General features: G+C 42.1%; 5 protein-coding genes across 5 annotated transcripts; 2 read left to right on the forward strand and 3 right to left on the reverse strand.

The window, feature by feature from the left end:
• Positions 1–880: 880 nt before the first annotated feature.
• Positions 881–1,450, reverse strand: EAE97_007788 (uncharacterized protein; the record flags this gene model as incomplete). Its single annotated transcript, XM_038878302.1, has 1 exon — positions 881–1,450. The coding sequence occupies one exon, from the start codon at positions 1,448–1,450 to the stop codon at positions 881–883; it is 570 nt and encodes a 189-aa protein (XP_038731140.1).
• Positions 1,451–1,589: 139 nt separating this feature from the next.
• On the forward strand, positions 1,590–2,272 carry EAE97_007789 (uncharacterized protein). The gene is made up of 5 exons (XM_038878303.1): positions 1,590–1,674; positions 1,725–1,781; positions 1,835–1,879; positions 1,937–2,021; positions 2,068–2,272. The coding sequence occupies exons 1-5, from the start codon at positions 1,672–1,674 to the stop codon at positions 2,094–2,096; spliced, it is 219 nt and encodes a 72-aa protein (XP_038731141.1). The 5' UTR covers positions 1,590–1,671; the 3' UTR covers positions 2,097–2,272.
• A 29-nt stretch (positions 2,273–2,301) lies between these two features.
• On the forward strand, positions 2,302–5,393 carry EAE97_007790 (uncharacterized protein). Its single transcript, XM_038878304.1, has 4 exons — positions 2,302–2,654; positions 2,715–3,032; positions 3,082–4,808; positions 5,051–5,393. Exons 1-4 carry the CDS (start codon positions 2,474–2,476, stop codon positions 5,078–5,080), a joined length of 2,256 nt encoding a protein of 751 aa, XP_038731142.1. The 5' UTR covers positions 2,302–2,473; the 3' UTR covers positions 5,081–5,393.
• A 1,024-nt stretch (positions 5,394–6,417) lies between these two features.
• On the reverse strand, positions 6,418–7,948 carry EAE97_007791 (uncharacterized protein; the record flags this gene model as incomplete). The annotated part of the gene is made up of 4 exons (XM_038878305.1): positions 6,418–6,969; positions 7,158–7,396; positions 7,609–7,627; positions 7,904–7,948. 4 exons carry the CDS (start codon positions 7,946–7,948, stop codon positions 6,418–6,420), a joined length of 855 nt encoding a protein of 284 aa, XP_038731143.1.
• Positions 7,949–14,024: 6,076 nt separating this feature from the next.
• On the reverse strand, positions 14,025–17,268 carry EAE97_007792 (uncharacterized protein; the record flags this gene model as incomplete). The annotated part of the gene is made up of 4 exons (XM_038878306.1): positions 14,025–14,190; positions 14,987–16,452; positions 16,511–16,979; positions 17,237–17,268. The coding sequence occupies 4 exons, from the start codon at positions 17,266–17,268 to the stop codon at positions 14,025–14,027; spliced, it is 2,133 nt and encodes a 710-aa protein (XP_038731144.1).
• Between the last annotated feature and the right edge of the window lie 1,562 nt (positions 17,269–18,830).

An 18,830-nucleotide genomic window follows, 5' to 3' on the forward strand; every position in this document is an offset into this window, starting at 1 on the left:
TAAGCACACTCGTAATACAACAGTTGGTAGTAGAAGTAAAGTTGTCCTCAATGATCTTTTGTTGGAGTTCATTGAAAGAACATGGCTTAGACGCGTCCGTGCCCATGACATGAATTAGCGTCATATGCAGACCACAAAAGATTAAATATAAATTTTACTCGGATTCTTCGAGTCTCACCTTGTCTGACATTCTTCACCAAAGCTATCCTTTGAATTTAAGACATTGAAACAACCACAATCGATACATCAGTTAGTAATGTTGACTAAAACATAAGATGTGTCGATATGCCGACCAACAATATTTGGAAGGAAATGCAAAGGAAGTATACTCTTTCAGGTCTCTCTTTACCTGCCTCCGAAGTATCAATCCTATTGCACACTGCATGAGGTAAAGTATTATGATTGCCACGACGAACCAGGACAATTTGTCCTGGTGACTGAGTTTCATTCTCTATATGTTCTCGGTACCACGTCATCTCTACTTGAGTAGGCAGATAATATTCATGATCGCGATTAAGCCGGAGCGTATTCCTGAACCAATCATTGAAAGATGATTGGTGGGTAGAATGAGCTTGACTTTGTCGGTCAGACATATCCTCGTACTGATTTCGACCGTTTCTGAACCTTTCTTCTTCAATCACCTTGGAGGCCGATGCTATCCATCTCAATCAAACAAATCTTCCAACCAGAAGTCTGTCCTTGCCCCTTGATCGTTCTGCCAGTATATACACACCAATATTGTCGAGTAACCATCTTGAACCTTCGCGCATTGCGCATCGCTTGCCATTCTTCGCATATGATGAGCTGTGTGTTGAACAAAGCCCAGGCCGAGCGTTACACCTCTTCCAAATGCTCCAACGTAGTGCACTATAATCGCCTTTCACTTCAAGATAGTATGGGCTCCTCGTACTTCTAAATACTGTTCTGCAACCCCCTGGCCTAAAGATCTAACAACCCCAAACACCTCTTTGTTGTGATATCGTAGCCTCGTCTTTGGATCTGTATATGGAGCTGGCAATCCTGTGATATCGCAATAATGCTTTGAATGTGCTAGAGACGGTGCAGACTCGATATTCGTGTATGTTGCAGTGGGTGCATTAGAAAAGCCGTTCGTCCTCATATTTCGTTCCAATACCAATTTCGATAAGTTCTTGGAAGCTTGCGCAAGATTTGGTTGAAGTGTAGGAGCGCTCGTAGGGGCAGGTGTCGTATCACCATCAGTTGAGGTTGCATTATCTTCGGAGAAAGGTGTTGCAGCACCGCTGTTATCTTGTGTTGGCATGAGTGATGCTTCCTTTCGAACGGCGTCGCCGAGAATGGTCTTAATATTCTTGTTGCGACGCTGATTGGGTCTCCAGTGTGTATTGCGAAAGGGTTTTCTTATTGAGTGGACATCAAGCTTTTCGATGAGTGCTTGATGAGCTTCAGCTTCTGGAGTTGCTGGCGCCATGATTGATGACGATTGGTGGTTGATTTATGATTGTTTGATTGAAGTTGAATTGAATTGCTCTGCCTTCCTTCCGCCTCGTTGATTGAGCTTCGAGCTTCACAACAGCCGACCAATCAGGCAACGCATGAAACTTGTATCAATATTTACTATAAACATCAACAAAACAGTGACTTTGTCAAATATCACATTCCATAAACCAAACCACATCAACGGGAGAGACTATGGTAAGGTTAAATATGTTAAGCTTCTATACAGGATAATGAACAATATGTAGGAAAATCCTCACGAGCACCAGCAAAACTTGCTTCTCTCACGAATCATCACCAACGTAGTAAGCATTTCAAGCACACCCACCAAGATATCACACACTAATTCAACTGCTAGGAGAAACTCAATGAAGCCATCATGCTTTTGAATAAGAATCTCCAGGTATGAGCGGGCTAGCAATCGTCGGTAAATGATTACATGTAGCTGAACCAGAATTAGGAGATCAATAATGCAAACACAAATGTTGTTTTGGTTGCAGATATGTTCAAGAACTATCAATCCAATGTTCTCTTTCATTTAGAAGGTACTTAATTTTAACTGCCACAAGACTCATGCTAATTCGTTGAAAGCTACCGACAGTCTCAAGGAGCCATCATGATAGAACTGAAGAGAGTCTTCATGGACAAGGAGCTGGCGTTTTTTGGCGGAGGTTGATGCTTAGGATGATTTTTGATTAATGACTTACAAAGATAATTTCCACGACTTTTAAAAATGTCCTACAAAATCTGGTGCTGTAGATTGTAGATATACGAGATAGAGTAAGGTTAATCGTGATCTCCACATGTAACTCTACATGCATCTCAGCCTTGCCACAAAAATCTAGCCTTGTGAAGCGACAACATCATAAAGAGGAATAATTATCACCAAAGAGCTTCTCGTTAATACGTGTATTATCTGATCGATTCTTTCTGTCGCAAGAGTATGCAAACAATGATTTAGACCGCAACGAAAACCAACCACTACCTCTCCAGGAAGATGTCGCCCTCTGCCATGGACCTCGATGCGCCTGCATCAGAGCAACAGAACTCAATACCTCCTCCTACTCTATATCCTGCGAAGGATCTTCACTTTGATAAATATGTTGAGCCTCAGCCAGATGGATATCGAACAGCCAAATCGCGGGGATCTGGTCAAGCTGCGATAGTAATTGACAATGGTAATTCTGCGCTGGGCATCATGACTTGCATATCTCAAAGATACTAATACTTTGCTACAGGCTCATCAGTGACTCGAGCTGGCTGGTCCTTTGAGGACTCACCACGTCTCAATATCTTACCGCTTTTCTCTAAATATAGAGACAGAAAGATGGGCAAAACGTATTCGTTCGTTGGCGCCGATGTCTACGCAGATACTACAGCTAAGGGCCACATGAGAAATGCGTTTGAGGCGGGAAGCGGGATTGTCAGCAATTGGGATGTCATGGAGCAGGTACTGGATTGTATCTTTCTTAAATTGGGCGTCGATTCAGAAGGCAGTGTGGACATGCCTATCGTTATGACGGAAGCTGTCGCAAACTTACCGTACTCGAGGAAATGTATGGACTTCCCGTTGGGCCTACGAATTCTACTAACGAAACGGGGTAGCCATGACCGAAATCATATTTGAATGTTATGGAGCACCATCTGTAGCTTACGGAATCGATTCTTTATTTTCTTACGACTACAATGGGGGCAAGACCGGACTTGTTGTATCTTCTTCCCATAGCTCTACACATCTGATTCCGGTTTACAATTCGAAAGCCATGCTTACCCAGGCAACAAGATTGAATTGGGGTGCATCACAAAGTGCCGACTATCTTTTAAAGCTCATCAAATTAAAGTATCCTAGCTTTCCAGGAAAGCTAGCTGCTACTCAAATGGAATATATGGTACAAGATCATTGTTACCTATCACAAGATTATGATGAGGAAGTGGGCAAGTATCTTGATTGGACAGGATTAGAAGACAGAGACCGTGTCATTCAATACCCATATACAGAAGTTATCGAGGTACAAAAGAGTGAAGAGGAGTTAGCCAAGATTGCAGAGAAGAGAAAGGAGAGTGGGCGAAGATTACAAGAACAAGCCGCCAAAATGCGACTTGAGAGATTAGTTCGCAAAGAACAGGAGCTTGAGTACTACAGACATTTACAAGGCAAGCTAGTAGATCAAACAAAGAAGGAAATCAAAAGATTACTTGACGCCGAAGAGTTGAAAGACGAAGCTGCCCTCGAAAAAACCATCAAGGAACTTGACAAAAGCATTCGTAAGGCTCGAACCAAGGATGTTGGTGGACCAGAAATCGAGGAAGAAGTCGAAGAACCAGATTACTCTATGCTTGAAATTCCAGATGAACAACTAGACGAAGCTGGCCTCAAACAAAAGCGTCATCAACGTCTCATGAAATCCAATAACGAAGCTCGCGCTCGCGCCAAGGCAGAAAAGTTGGCAGAAAAGGCTCGTATCGCCGAAGAGCAACGCATAGATGATGAAAAGCGAGAAAATGATCTCGAAGGCTGGCTGCAAGAGCGTCGAGAAGCTCGAGCTACTATGCTTCAAAAGATCAAGGACAGAGAACGTCTCAAAGCAGACCTAGGAAACAGAAAAAGTCTCGCGAGTCAAATCCGCATGAAGAGTATCGCAAACCTCGCATCCGATAACCCGACTAAAAAGCGTCGTCGCGGAGGTGATGACGATAACTTCGGTCAGAATGATGATGATTGGGGAGTCTATCGTACTATCCAAACTGGAGACGGCGGCAGTGATGACGAAGAAGAAGAGGATCCTAGTGTTCTTCTCAAAACCCTCGAAGCGGATCTCCTCAAATACGATCCCGAATTCACGGATCAACATACCTTCGACGCGCAAACCGATTGGACTAAATCCCTCATCCATGCTTTCCTCCGCGGACCGCGCCCCTTTAATCCAGCTAGCACGGCCGAAGCCCACCAACTCCATCTCAACGTTGAACGGATCCGCGTCCCGGAAGTTATTTTTAATCCCAGCATAGCCGGGCTGGATCAAGCCGGAATTGTGGAGATCGCAGCCGATATACTGAATCAGCGCATTTCAGGAGCGGGCATGAATCAGAAGGATTTCCTGAAAGATATCTTTTTGACCGGAGGAAACACAATGTGGCAAAACTTCGATGAGAGATTGAGGGAGGGATTGAGAGCGAATTTGGAGGCGGGCACGGAAGTCAAGATTCGTAGGGCAAAGGATCAATTGTTGGATGCGTGGAAAGGGGCTGCGAAGTGGAGTTGTGGGGAGAGATGGAAGGAAGCGAGGGTTACGAGGGAGGAGTATCAGGAGAAGGGCGGGGAGTATCTTAAGGTATGTTTATTTTTTGTTCTTTGTTTTTGGTTTTTGGTTCATTTCTTCTCTATTCCCTTCTCATTTCATCTCTCCATCCTCCCTTCTATCATCTCCCATCAAATCTCTACACCCCAACCTCTGTATCCGGACCTAGATCTCGATGCATATCCAGGCTTGAGATCAATAGATCAAAAGGTCGATAGACAGATAGTCGAGGTACAAGAAACAAAAACCACCACAGTTGACTAACACGTGTGCAGGAACACGATCTCGGAAATGCATATTCATAATCGGTCGATCGATCGATCATGCAAGCAAACAGATCAAAATCAATAATCACACCAAGCGAAGAGAGAGTATAGCATATTCTATCTTATCGTATTATATCAATTCAATTCAATTCATTTCATTTCATTTCAAGTAGTTACCTACTCACTTACCTGCCTATCTATCTATGTATGAGTGAGGGAGTGAGTGAGTAAGACGAGAATAGACGAGATGAGATAAAACGAGTCACAAAAATTGGGATTTGGTTCGGTTCGACTCGGTTCATTTGTTTAGGCGTTAATTACTTTGATAAAATAATGAAATTATTATATTATTTTATCTTATTATTATTACTACTATCTTTATCCGACTTTATTTACCTAACTTTATTACATCTCTTCTTCTCCTTTTGTGATGATAATGATAACGATGATAACAATAACAATTAAAGCTTCTATCCTATCCTCTCCCATCCTCCCTCCAGGTTTCGGGTTTCGGATTTCCCTTTATAAATTAAAGATTATCTGCCTCTCCCCATCTACCTCACCTCACCTCACCTCTCCTCGCTTCTCCTCACCTAAAGGAAAATAAAAGCTATCAGACACGGGATAGGAGATACAGAGATGACATTCCTAGTACCTATTTGAAAAGTTTTTCGTCATGAATACTAGACCTACCTACCTACCTGCGTAGGTACTAAAACTACACTTTATAGGGAGGAAGCGAGGTGAGGGGAAGGTCTAAATTAATTACACTTCCAAACATCATATCATATCATTCAATGTATTTTAAAAATCTTGAATTTTCATCTCCTTGGCTGTTTGATGAGCAAACAAACAAACAAGCAAACAAGCAAGCACGCTACCTAGCTAGCTAGCTAATAATTGCCACATGCGCATATTGTCCATCCATCCATCCATTCAACATCCGCCTTTCCACTCATTCACCAAAAAAGCCACCGGTGCTGACTGTTATTCCTTGAGTGTCTTTTCGCATACATGCATATCAACATTCTTTCAACACAATTCCGAAAGTTTCCAGACCGTGTTCCCACTCCACTTACGAATGAAAAAAAAGACACCTCCATGTAGAAACCACAATGAATAAACACATGTGAAAGAAGCGAAGAAGGCCACATTGAAAAAAGTAAGAAAAGGATGAACGCCTTGGTGAGAAATGGTAAAAGCAGAATCAGCAATATTGATTGATTGAAACACCCCTATGAGAGTGGGGTACCACTTTTATATAAAAGTAGGAACTCCACCCATGTGCCCTATCATAGCAAACCCTCCCAAATAGCCTCCATCTTTATCAACGCCTAAAAAGCAGAAGGAGAGCAAGTTAAATCCTGTATGAGGTATTACATAGACATAGAAGTTGGTAGACCGTCATTGGGTATTTGTCCACTGGCCAGTTGTGAGCGTATGAGGTTCTCGTCATTAGAATCGTCATCCTTAAATCGTTTGTTTTCTGGGTGAGGTGGATATGCTTGTTGCGGCTGTTGCTGCTGCGGTTGCTGTTGCTGTTGCTGGTGACCTTGCTGCTCTTCACTAGGATGTTTGAGACTTGCTGCTGCTAGAGTTCTTGCGGCAGAAGGTTGAAGAGCACCCATAGGGGCCATTGGGGCAATGGGAGCTTCGTGTCGTTGCATATGATCTATTGGCTCCATTTGTCTTTGCTGAGGTGGTGGAGGATGAGGGTGCTGCGATGGATGACTTAAGTTAATGTGTGGTGGTGGTTGTGGAAATTCGCCTTGTGATTCAATAAGTCGAGATTGAAGTCGGATAATGTACTCGCGCAGAGAGTAATTCTCGGCATGAATAGCCTTATAATTATCCTCCAATGCATGGAAATCACGGACTTGCTCTTCAAGCTTCTTGATATATCCTTCTTTGCGCTGACGAAATGCTCTCTGTGCGATAGATTATGTAAGCTTGGGTAATGGGATTTTTTTTGGATGACATGAGAATTGACAAAGCAAGAGAACCATAAATCTCAACCCGACGTTATTTTTTTTAACGAGCGATACTTCGCATCATAGCAACCTCACAAAGAATGCGCCAACGATAAAAAATTGCGATACGAATGAAAATTACGAACCTGAGCTGCGCGATTCTGAGCTGCACGCTTCGATTGTGAAAGCTCGCGTTTTCCACCCTTTCTACCATCTGCGTCGTCTCCTCCGCTTTCCGACATCATTTGTCCACCGATAGCAGGATCTATATTATGGTCGTGAGGTGAAGCACTACTCGAAGCTTGCACTTCGTGATTATAGCCATGTGTCTGAGTATTATGATGCTGAGACTGCGAGGTCAAGTTCAAGAGCTGAGCTCTTAAATCTAGAGGAAGAAGTGAGGCGCGTCAGCAAGAAGCAACATAAACATGGGTGGTGCTCTGGAGGTAGGGACGAAGGTTTAAATCGCGGCGAGAAATTATATGAAGAGAATTCTGATTTACTCGACTCGTATAGCCGCATATACCTTATACTGGGATGGGGGACAAGAAACCGTTGTTGTGCTTGGTTATCAAAGGAAGGAAGGGGATGCTATACCATTATCTGCACTCATTTCCTGCGCGACTGAGTCAGCTTTAAGATGCAATATCTTTTGGGAGAAGGGTTGCATTGTGTTTGCGAGCACGCGAATGAGAAAGGTCAAGTTCGAGACTGTTTTTAGAATTGAACGTTGAAAGGAATTGAATGGAGGGGTATGACAAGTGAGGTAAGTCCATGAACCATGAACCATGAACCATGAACCACTGGAGTTATAGGCAAAGTAGTGAATGCGGAAGGATTGATAATAGTAGCAAAAGTAAAAGGTAAACATGATGAAAATAAGAATACGAACCTGATTCTGCATTTGTGCTACCGGCGCGGGCGCGATTGATTGCATGTTGGAAAGTTATTATCAAAATCGTACCTCGATAGGTAGAGTAGTAGGTAGTGGATATTGCTTTTTGGGACCTTTAGTTGTTTGAGAGGGGGTGTTGATAGTTTTCGAACTTTCTTGAGTTTTGATTTGCTTGACAAATAGATTTATCAGAATGTTGACGTGACCTTTGATGGTGACTGGGGTAAGGATAATGGATGGATGAGTGGTGAGTAGGTAGGTAGGTATGTAGGATAGAGGAAATCGGCAAAAGTAACCCTTCGTAAAAGTATTCCACCGAAAAGGATGAAGTAAATATAAAATGTAAATGTAAAATGTCAACGGCTGAATTATTATGCTCTTTAGTCGATTGATTTTATGATTTCACCGTTTCCCGGGCTGGCTGGATCTGGATGAAGGTTGATTGCTTATACGGAGCAGTAGGACTGGATTGGACTTGAACTGGATAGGACTGGATGGATGAACAGTACAGTACAGTACCAATTTGGAGACCGCGAAATTCCGAGAGATAAAGCACGTGATAGTAGCTAGTGATTTCCTCTTCAAGTATTTTCCGATTGCATATATATAGGATTGGTATATACCTTAGGTATAATATGAATGAATACAAATAATTACGTCGTCAATTTTCAATATTTAATTATATATGAATAATAAAGGTACTCAAGATCAAGTTCAAGAGTGAAGGATGAAATGATGAGTAAGGACTTTATAAGTTTTGCTTAACTTTTCAAGGGAGAGGTATTTATGGCTCATTTTGAAATTTCAAACTAAATTTCTTTGCCTCTTCATATTGGAACGTAATGGACTAAAAATTGCTTATTTGCTTACTCTACTTTCTCCGACCTTTCCGGCTTTGTTGTGAACTTGTGTCGCATTATGGATGGAACCAATAAAAAGCTTCGAATCCCCGAATTGACGCAATGATATGATTCGGTTCTTTCAATCGGAATTTACGAGGTGTGTTAATCATCAATTACTAATAACCGTCTTTGTCATCATCTACTAGGTATAGGTATCACTAGAACCCCACAAGAAGAGCGAACATGGTCGAAATATACTGCTAGGTATATATTTACGGTATTGAGATGTTATAATCATTATCTATCTTCAGCTAGTAATAACCAATGTCAGTTAGACTTCCTCGCACAAATCCCTTAGAGATACGAGGAGATAAACATTCATTTTAATCCATGTGCACAAAAGCGACATACATTCCTGGGTGCTGTATTGGAAAGCTCCTTCGATACTCGGCCTTTCGCTAATACTTCCGAATCCTACACTCCGGAATCCTTCCATTCAAACCATCTCCTTTCTACTGTCTACTGCCAGGGTGCCGAGTTCGAAAGTTGCATGAGGACTCATGTACGACACATGCGCTATGATAAACTTGGAGAGGTGATACTCGTAGAGATAAATTAAGGCTTGCTTGGAGATTGCCGCGCTTCAGCCTTACTACAAGGTCATTCATTCATTCAATAACCTTACCAAACGGAAATGGGGTGAGTCTACTTTCTGTCAAGTATATTCATTTGTTACTTTTGACCCAGGGCCGGTCGCTGATTGATAGTTCTAACATTCAAAAGCTTTCTTTTGATTCTTGGCTTTCAGAAAGAAGTCCGCTTCAGTTTATTCCATATTAATTGCAAGGTAATCCATCGGCCGGAGTCGGTGAGACAGACGCTCATACCAAAATATTGCACTTTCATGATTCATTATTACCTCTACACCCCCTTGTCATAAGATGAGGATTCTGCAAGATCTCCAATTCGTTCAGCGACGAATGGTAGAAGTATCAAGCATTGAAACCAACATCTTGGTATGTACCCTGACATCGATGTGTCAAGACTGCATGTTTGCTTTTGGTACTGCAACGTTGGTTGATTTCATGCACAGCTGAAAATACTTAGATCCTTTCTGATGGCGTGAGAGATCAATAGCAAATCGTCAAAACTACAGTCTATCCCTTGCAAGAGAAAAGTGTCCATAGATGAGAAGAATTTAGGGAAGCATCTTCTTTTACCCGCCGTTCAATACGATATTGACGCACTGAAAATAGAATTGCTTTAAATGTACCGCTTTGACCTTCCGGATTCATTTCAGATATATCCATTAACACCGATTGCTATATGGGAAGCACAAATAGATCACAAATCATCACTTGTTCTTCTCGGCGGGCGGGGAGGTAAGCTGACTGCATTCAAAAGTTCCGTCACGTGTAAACACGTTGTTTGTTAGCGCTGCCTGATCTATGAAGAAAAACTGATTGGTATAGATGGATTCGAAGTGTGATGGACAGGATCGTAAGGCGGAATATAACTGTAGGTAGACTGTCCATCTGTTTGACGTGCAAAAGAATGACAGCATAGGCTTACCTCGTTGTTCAAATCCTCTTCAGGTTCTACAAATATTTCCAACATATACATCTTTTCTCCTGGTATTGTTTGTCGTCGTTCTATGAGCTGACGATTAAACGTGTTAAAAAGTTTCATAAAATTTCCTATTGACTGCCAATTGTTCGGCGAGCACACTCACGCAATCTCTCTCCCGTAGATAATTTTAGCACGGGAGAGGATTTCGGGCTGTCCCGTATAGCTGAAGTATTCAAGAGATTTTAGGCGACATCACAAACTCAGTTCCCGGCTCTGTGTCCTTTACTATCTAATTACACAGTCTAAAGTGCATGCTGAAGTTAGCAATACTATACAGTTTCCCCCAAATACTACAACAACATCCTCCTCCCTAGGACGCAAAGAATCTACCCATTCTATTCTTCTTACCTTATCACGTAACACACTTGTTGGCCCCCAAGTACTTTCGTACCCTACCCAATCAGCCCTACGATGCCTTTCTTCATCCCCATTCCAGTCTCCTCCTGCTGGTTATCGTCGTGTAAGACAAAGTAACATTATGATGAAATCAACTCTACGCCTCACCCGCGCGGCCGTTTCCATCAACGGCTTATCAGAACTTCAAAATGGGACATGCGGGCTAATGTTGTGGGAACAACACCATCACGTCCAGTCTGAATCTATCTTCACAGCAAGGAGAAACCTCCCCCGATGCCAAGTTTCGCACCTGGCTTCATATTCTCCCATCCACTTTCATGTCGCTATCCTCGTTCTCGATGCCAAACTCATCATGATGAGCAATTTTTATTGTTTCCAAAACTTCCATCCCACGACATGTCACCTGGTTTTTTTCTTCATTTATTTTATGGTTTCATGTTGCAATATCAATCTCGCAACGCAACGTACTATCTGTACAATACATGAATGCAATTTAAAATTTGGCAGAAATGGCCCCCAAATTGAATTCAGGCCTACATGCCTAAAAAGTTCCAAAGAATTGTCCAGTTTTAATGCAACTGGATCGTATGAAAATCGAATCGGAATTATACGCATGCGCTGTGCTACAGTTAAGGCTCCATGTTCAAGGAGATATTTAAAAATAATTTCCCCTTTATAAAATTCGGAAGAGTTTTCCGATGATTCTTAATTTATCGAGCCGGGTAGGTGCAGATGCCATTAGCTCGATGATTCGCATCCGAAGTGGCGGTGGACGAACCATCGGCTCAGGTTCGTTATTGGATTCTAGATCGTGGAATAGATTGAAGAAAATGAAAAGAATTCATACGCACAATCCGAACGATCAACAAATTGGCATCATGTCATGATGGAATCGAATGGAGATAATGCCAATTAATCTCTTCCACATGGCATGACATTGTGGATTTGAGGAGTTGGCATAGAAAAACCTGTTTGTTTGTTTCGCTGAAGAACTAAGATCCCTTCACTCTACCAACATTTTCACACATCGTCTCATCTGAACGATTCACACGCATCACTTATCACTGATACAAAACGTACATACGGCTCCTAATTCCCGAACGCCAACCAGCCACTATGGAATTCTCCGAATTTACTTCAAGTGTCTCGGAAGTCGTGTCGTGTCGTACTGCGTACACAACCCTTTACCCCACTCTTGTTCCCCATGCCACAGGAAATGAATAACACTCACATAGGGATTTTACGCATACGTGTGTGCCTACTACCTTTTCGAGAAAGGCGAATTCGTGGAAGTCGCAAAACATATTCATGCATTTATTTATTCATCCTCTTGGAAATTATGCAAATTAGACAACTTACACGCATGGGAAATATGGATATGTGAACATGAGTTGCATACCCTACTCACGTCTACATGGCGGCTCGGATGGCAACAGCTACGAAGTGGATAAATATCATTCGATAGCTCATCCGTTGCAGGAGGTAGTCTTCACTGAACCCTGATGTTCGTTTGAGTCCATGATTGAGTTCAGGTCTTGTCGTTCATTACTACGTTCGGGAAGCAATGTGATGTAATGTAGTACAGTACCTGCTCTCTGTCTCGATTGTCAGTATCAAGTGGAATGATGACTGGGATTTGCCATCGCATTCGCTTTGAGTTTTCTTTGGATTTCGACTTCTTCTCTTGGAAATCCGAATAATGGATGTGAATGCATAAATAGGTACCTAAGTAGGGGAGGTAAAGTGAGATGTTCAACAATTACAACTCACAAGATTTTCTCCTTTCTTTCTTCTATTTTTCGTGAGCATGGGTCACCTACTTGTGATGTATCGCTTACCGGCTGAGAAGATGAGTATGGAAATGAATGAGCAGTTGTCACTGCCATACCAGCTCGGTTGATAGGATATAGAATGAAACAATCAAGAAAGACATCATCAGAAAACCATTCAATTTGTTCGTGCACGCTTTACCCTTCTCATTTTTTCTCCATCTCAATATCTATAACCTTTTACCCTTGTCTTTGCCTTTCCCTTTACTTCTCGCATCTCCAGCTATCCACACTATTTAATACACTAGAACACTACCATCCCATTCCCACTCGCACTCCCTCTCCCTCTCCCATCACTATAGATCACACCTAGATATCTGTTGTTGTATAGGAAATCAAATGATCAAATAGATATATATATATCTCGAATCTATGTATACTTCCTATGCGCCAGGCTATTCTATTGATTCGATCTACCTATCTCATGAATCCTATCTATCAACCCACCCCAGTTATCAATATATCGAAAAAAATTCACATTCAAAATAATATACACACACACACACACCACATACTCATAATTCTTCATCTTAAGCTCCCCCCCTACCCGTCCCCTGAAACTTCAACTCACCCTCATCCTCACCCTCATCCTCACCCTCAACCCCAAACCCCAAACCCACATTTCAACTCTCAAACCCCTCTATAATTAACTCTCAAACTCAGACAAATCTCCACGTAAAAATCCCCTCCCGAAACCCAAGCAAAAGGCAAGCAAAAGAAAAGAAAAGAAAAATCGACATCGCAATATCTATCTAAACCTATGGACATCACTTCAAAATTCACAAATCAATCAATCAATCATTCTACTCATCCACATACTTACAAAAACTCAATAAACCATCAAATCACAAATTCATCAAATCACAAACCATAGAAAACAAATTCCAAATCACAAACCACAACACACAAATCCAAGTATCAAATACCAAGTATCAAGATTCTTCAGAAATAATCAAGAACTAATAGGGGGTATCCTTCCTTTCTCCAACTTCCTTCCATTTGCTCTCCCATTTGCTCTTCCATCGAATGTTCCTTCGGATTGATCTCTCCTCCTATTCCCTCCCATCTTCCTTTCATTCCAGATCCAATCCAACCCAATCCATAACCCTTCCCCTCCTCAAAATTCGTTACATTAATTTCTCCCTCGCTTGTCCGAAAAAGTGTCAACACACTCATTCACTTAGTTACTTACATAATTACGTGATGCAGTACAACGCGATGCAATGCTATGGCATACTACATCTATCCATCCCGCGTACATATTCTTCCTACCCTCCACTGTCGTGATCGGACCCCTGGTCATACAGCAGGCAGGGCGAAATGAAAAACAGAAAAAAAAAAGCTATCTACTCATACATACATATATACAACACAATGCACAGCTCATCTATCATACATTAATATTATCACCCAATCTCCAATTGAAGTCGATCTAGGCCCACTCATCCTCTGGACCCCCCATCACGAAAGAACTTTTTCAATCTTAACCAACAAAAGCCCTGGCGTTGAATTCCCCTTGATATCTTTCAGTGGAATCAGTCGATAACCTTGTTGAAGGCGATCTAGTCTTATGCATGCCCAGGCTGCTAATTCGTCTTTGGAGTAATTCGCGTCTTCAATTTTAAATCTATGTGATGAGAATGTTAGTAAGATGATAAAGACGACGTGATATGTATGGTCCAGATAACTGGATTGCAGGAAGTTTAGGGGAATTTCGAATGATTGAATGGAGATTGGACGAATGTAAATGAAAAGGAATAGAAGAAAGAATAAGAGAAAAGAAATGAATGACTAGGGTATCATTGCATACACACACATCATACATGAGGTAGACGTGTGCAGTAAGTAATGGAATTATGTCCCATAGATGAAGAACACGAGTGATGTAATAGTGATAGTGATGAAAACATGCATGTCATCTCGATGCGAAACTTCAACGAAAGGAAGAAAGTCGAACCACAAAACAACCCTAGCTTATGAGTGTGGCAGTTGAGAACGCGCCATGTGTAACATTAAATTGGGGAACTTCGTCAATGCACGGGATGGGGTTGACAATCATACTACTGATTCGACAAGGAAGTATGCAGCGGAACCCCACCCGAGTAGCCAAGCGTCAAAAGACCGTTGGTCTACTGCACTCTTTAAATTAATCCGAATTGATACTGAGCATCCGGCTCCGGGCCGTTGCGTTGTTGAAGATTGAAGAGATTGAAAAGCTCCGATTTGAGCTTTGTAATATGTACCAGGCACTTGGGTGAAAGCTTTTGGGACTCTGAGCGGTGTGAGATAATAGCAGGTTTATGATTCATCAACAATGGTTATCGAATCATGTGAATGTAGACCTTGTCTAATTCCCTGCATATGTAACTTGTGGAAGTATAAATAGAGAAATGTTGAAGAAAATTAGTGTGACATGTACTAACCTGACAAAGCTTAACTCCTCCACCACGTTCCTAATACCTTCAAAATGAAGGGTTTCGCCTTCGAAATCGGGTTTACTACCCGATTTATAGGCAGTCTTGAGTTTGTGTTCGCCCTCTTTCGCCTTGACATCATTTCCGATTGGTTGTCCGTTGAGCTCTTCTTGACTTTCGACGTGCAACTCGCATTTGACGTATGGATGGAAGCCCTTTTCCGTCTCACCTTCGGGATAAGGGATTTGTTGGCCTGCAAATATGGAGATCTTCAAATCCAGGGTCTTGTAGGGTATATTTGACCATATATCGGACTTTACGTCCTCACTGCGATATCCCGGAGGCTTCAATATCCATCCTTGAGACCCGGCAAACATTCCCTCATTCAACATCATACCTTCATCCAATGTTTGCCAATTCAAAGCAACCATTTGAATGCCCTTACGCCAACAGACCGAAGGGTCAAGATTGGATGAGTCAAATCGTGAGCCAGCTGGGAATGCTCTCATGAAAAAATTACGATTATGATTAAACATCTGTTCCCGTTTCTGTTCATGAAGCTCGTTGATCACTTTTTCGCCAACGGAAAAGATGTGAGAGGGTTTGGTGGCCGCTCTTACATCAAATGAGACAAAATGTTCGCTGTGAGTATAAATTCCGAGTTTACTGAGACTATCACAGATCTTTGCCTTTTTCTTCGAACTTCCTCGATCGTCTTCGGAGCCGGACTGCCCAGAGTCTGCATCTTTCCTCGAGATCACCGGTACCAATGTGTTGGATGATGCCTTCTTCTCTAAAGTATCCGTGCTTGCGGGCGATAGTCCATTCGTAGGCAAACCATTCGTAGTCTCGTTCGAGGCTTCTGGTGCCTCTTTTAATTCCGGTGCCTTTTTGACCTTGACCAAAATTTTGTTGAGAAGTTCGTCGAGTCTTGGAACTCTTTCCTCCGGATTGCATGTTTCGAATGGAGAATCGAGTAAGAGACCTTCCCATTCCTCCTTCATAATATCAACCATAACTTCCTGTTGTTCATGATCGGCATGGACTTCCAGACTGACTATAATGGGAAGTGGACTTGTGGTAAAGGCATTTTCTCGAATCGTTTTGCAGACTGCTCGAAATCCAACTGGTGCTGTCAAGGTCCAACCGTGTAGGACTAAGGGCTCTCCAAGCATGGACGATCGTATCGAGGCTGGTCGCCCACCATTCTCATCCTCATCCAAAACCTTAAGTTTATCTCCCGAACTCGATTTTGTAATCTTTTGTTTCGCACTCTCTAACTTTTCTTTGGCACTTTCCATCTTCTCTTCCACCGTCAATATAGCTGCCGCAGCTCTACTGGAAAGCGTACTTCCTGTTCCTGAAGGTTGTCGTTTATGATCGGCTTTATTCGAAAATATGGATTTGTCGTCTTTGTCTGGTAGTTCTCCATTGTGTACATCTATTTCAATACATCGACAATTTTGTGTGAGAGCCTAATGGGAGGTGGCAGTTAGTAAGGAAACCGAATCAAATCATCATCGATCGACTGACTGTTTTATATGCTTCCGTGGAACTCCTCGACAATAACTGATTTCCTTCTAGATATGTGTTGTGACTGCTACTGATGTAATAGTTGGTGATTGGTTTGGACTGATCTAATTCCGGTATGCGCTTCAACACCTCGAGTGAATGACTGTAAAATAGGGACTCGAGAAATTCTTCGACTTTGTATGTATCTTTATTGAGTTTGACTGTATGGCCTTGCACATCTGCCAACCACTGCTCGAAGCGTTCCCTTCCTAGACATGATTCGGAACCCGATAATTCGTCGAAAAGCTTTCGTAAATATTCTTGAATTTCATGTGAGAGGTAGGCTTGACGGGGAGGATCTCCTGCGGTGGTATTATTGAGGGGTTGAAGATGTACTCCATGACCAGGCGTAACCATTGTCGACATAGCTACGAGTTTGTGAAGAGAGAAGTGTTTACCGGAGGGAGTGAGGAGAGGCATGGTAGTTATTCTAAAGTGCAGACCAATGGTAATATTAGCAACTGAGTCATGATGTAACAAATTGGACGGGAACCACAAATGAATGCAAAGACACTGGGTCTATCATCCAAGTTTCTTGGACCATCGTGGATGCAACTCATGTCGCGAGAACTACGGATACCGATGATTCTTGACGTGTTTCAATGGTATTAAGTGTAGCCCTGCTTGGTGGGGTGGAAGGGTGGAAAGGATAATCAAAGGAGATGATAAAATAAAAAAGTCACATACCTCCGAAGCTTCTTTCTGAAAAAAGAAGGCATTTCTCCTTTACCATGAAGTTATGAAAAGAGAGATTTTTGAAGCTACATGAGTAGTAGGTGTATGATGAATGAGTGTACTAGGTATGGATGTGTATGTGTATGTGTATGTGTATGTGTGTGGGTGATGTGTGTATGTGTGTATGTGTGTATGTGTGTGTGGTGTGTGTATGATGAAGGAATGATGACTTTCTTTTTCTGAGCCTGACATATAAAATCAGGGAAAGTTAATTGAAATTGATTGATTCATCGGGATGGATCAAGGGAAGGGGGCTATAAAACGAGGCTCTCGTTCAGCTAATACTGGGTACAAATGAATGTCCTACCTACCTACCTACCTACCTACCTACCTACCTAGTAGCGACTTACCTACGTACGGAGTGTCTGGCTGGTATGAAGTTTGTTACTATTCTTATAGTGCTGACAAGGCTAGTGGGTATTGGTTGATCTGATGGGTAACGGGTTAACGTCAGACAGAAGAGGATGGATGGGTGTATAGCGAGAAACTCGAAACTCGAATCTTGAATCTCGAGTCTTGAATCTCGAACCGCGAACCTCGAATCATCCATAATATTGAAAATGCCTAAGACAAGAGACGAGACGAGAGAAAGGCGCAAGATGTGGGTAAGAGTGAATATTGATTCATATTCATGTACTGTGTATGGATGAATGGATGGATGAATAAATACTAGGTACCTACCGACCTAGGTATATACCTATTTTTAAGTTGATGACTTATTTAAAGCTTTTTGTTTTTTTGATTCTTTACCCAGTCAGTAGCTACCTACGATGTACTCAATAACCAGCACTCAATACCTACTACTCCCTACCTAGTACTCATCCACTTAATACCATCCCGGCCCGTACCTTTTTTTCTTTCTTTGATTGGTATTTGCTTGGCTGATTTGACATTTTGATATCCTCGGTACCTAGTAGATACCTGGGTACATAACCATCCATGATACCAGTAACCATACCATACCACAGCACACCATACCACACCATACCACACCAGTACTGGTATCGTATCAGCCGGATGACAGTGTAGTGTTGAAACCCTTAATCGAGCTAAGAAAGCTAACAAAGCGCTGAACTATGAAACTCTCCCAAAGCCAAGTACGCTGAATGGTTCATGGTTCACACTACAACTATCAAGCTTTTATTCGGGGTGGATTTTTATGGAGTATCGAGTAGTTCAGGTCGTATCTACTAGGGAGATACCTGGCGAGCCTGGGTATTATCAATCATTTCATCTGGTAATACCTACAAAGTAATTAATTACTAGGTAGGTATTTAGCTATAGATTCTTCAATTCGCTTCAAGCCTCAAGCCTCAAGCCTCAAACTTCAAACTTCAAGCCTCAAGCCTCAAGCCTCAAGCCTCAAGCCTCAAACCTCAAACTTCAAACAATTGAACAACACCACATCATATCATCACATCACACCACATCACAAAATACATCGCCACAATATATACACATCCATACGTACACATACACACCCACACCCACATTCACATCCATATTCACACACACAAAAATCCAAGCCCCTTCATCCCAAAAATTC

This window comes from Botrytis byssoidea (assembly GCF_014898295.1).
Source record: "Botrytis byssoidea strain MUCL 94 chromosome Unknown BBYS_015, whole genome shotgun sequence".
NCBI classification, from domain to species: domain Eukaryota; kingdom Fungi; phylum Ascomycota; class Leotiomycetes; order Helotiales; family Sclerotiniaceae; genus Botrytis; species Botrytis byssoidea.

Excerpts from the sequence above, each read along its gene's own strand:
- EAE97_007790 (XM_038878304.1), top strand. The coding sequence starts at position 2,474 with ATGTCGCCCTCTGCCATGGACCTCGATGCGCCTGCATCAGAGCAACAG. Across the intron at positions 2,655-2,714 it reads TGCGATAGTAATTGACAATG|GCTCATCAGTGACTCGAGCT; the intron begins GTAATTCTGCGC and ends ACTTTGCTACAG. Across the intron at positions 4,809-5,050 it reads AGGGCGGGGAGTATCTTAAG|GAACACGATCTCGGAAATGC; the intron begins GTATGTTTATTT and ends ACACGTGTGCAG.
- EAE97_007789 (XM_038878303.1), top strand. Across the intron at positions 1,880-1,936 it reads TTTTGAATAAGAATCTCCAG|GAGATCAATAATGCAAACAC; the intron begins GTATGAGCGGGC and ends AACCAGAATTAG. Across the intron at positions 2,022-2,067 it reads TGTTCTCTTTCATTTAGAAG|CTACCGACAGTCTCAAGGAG; the intron begins GTACTTAATTTT and ends ATTCGTTGAAAG.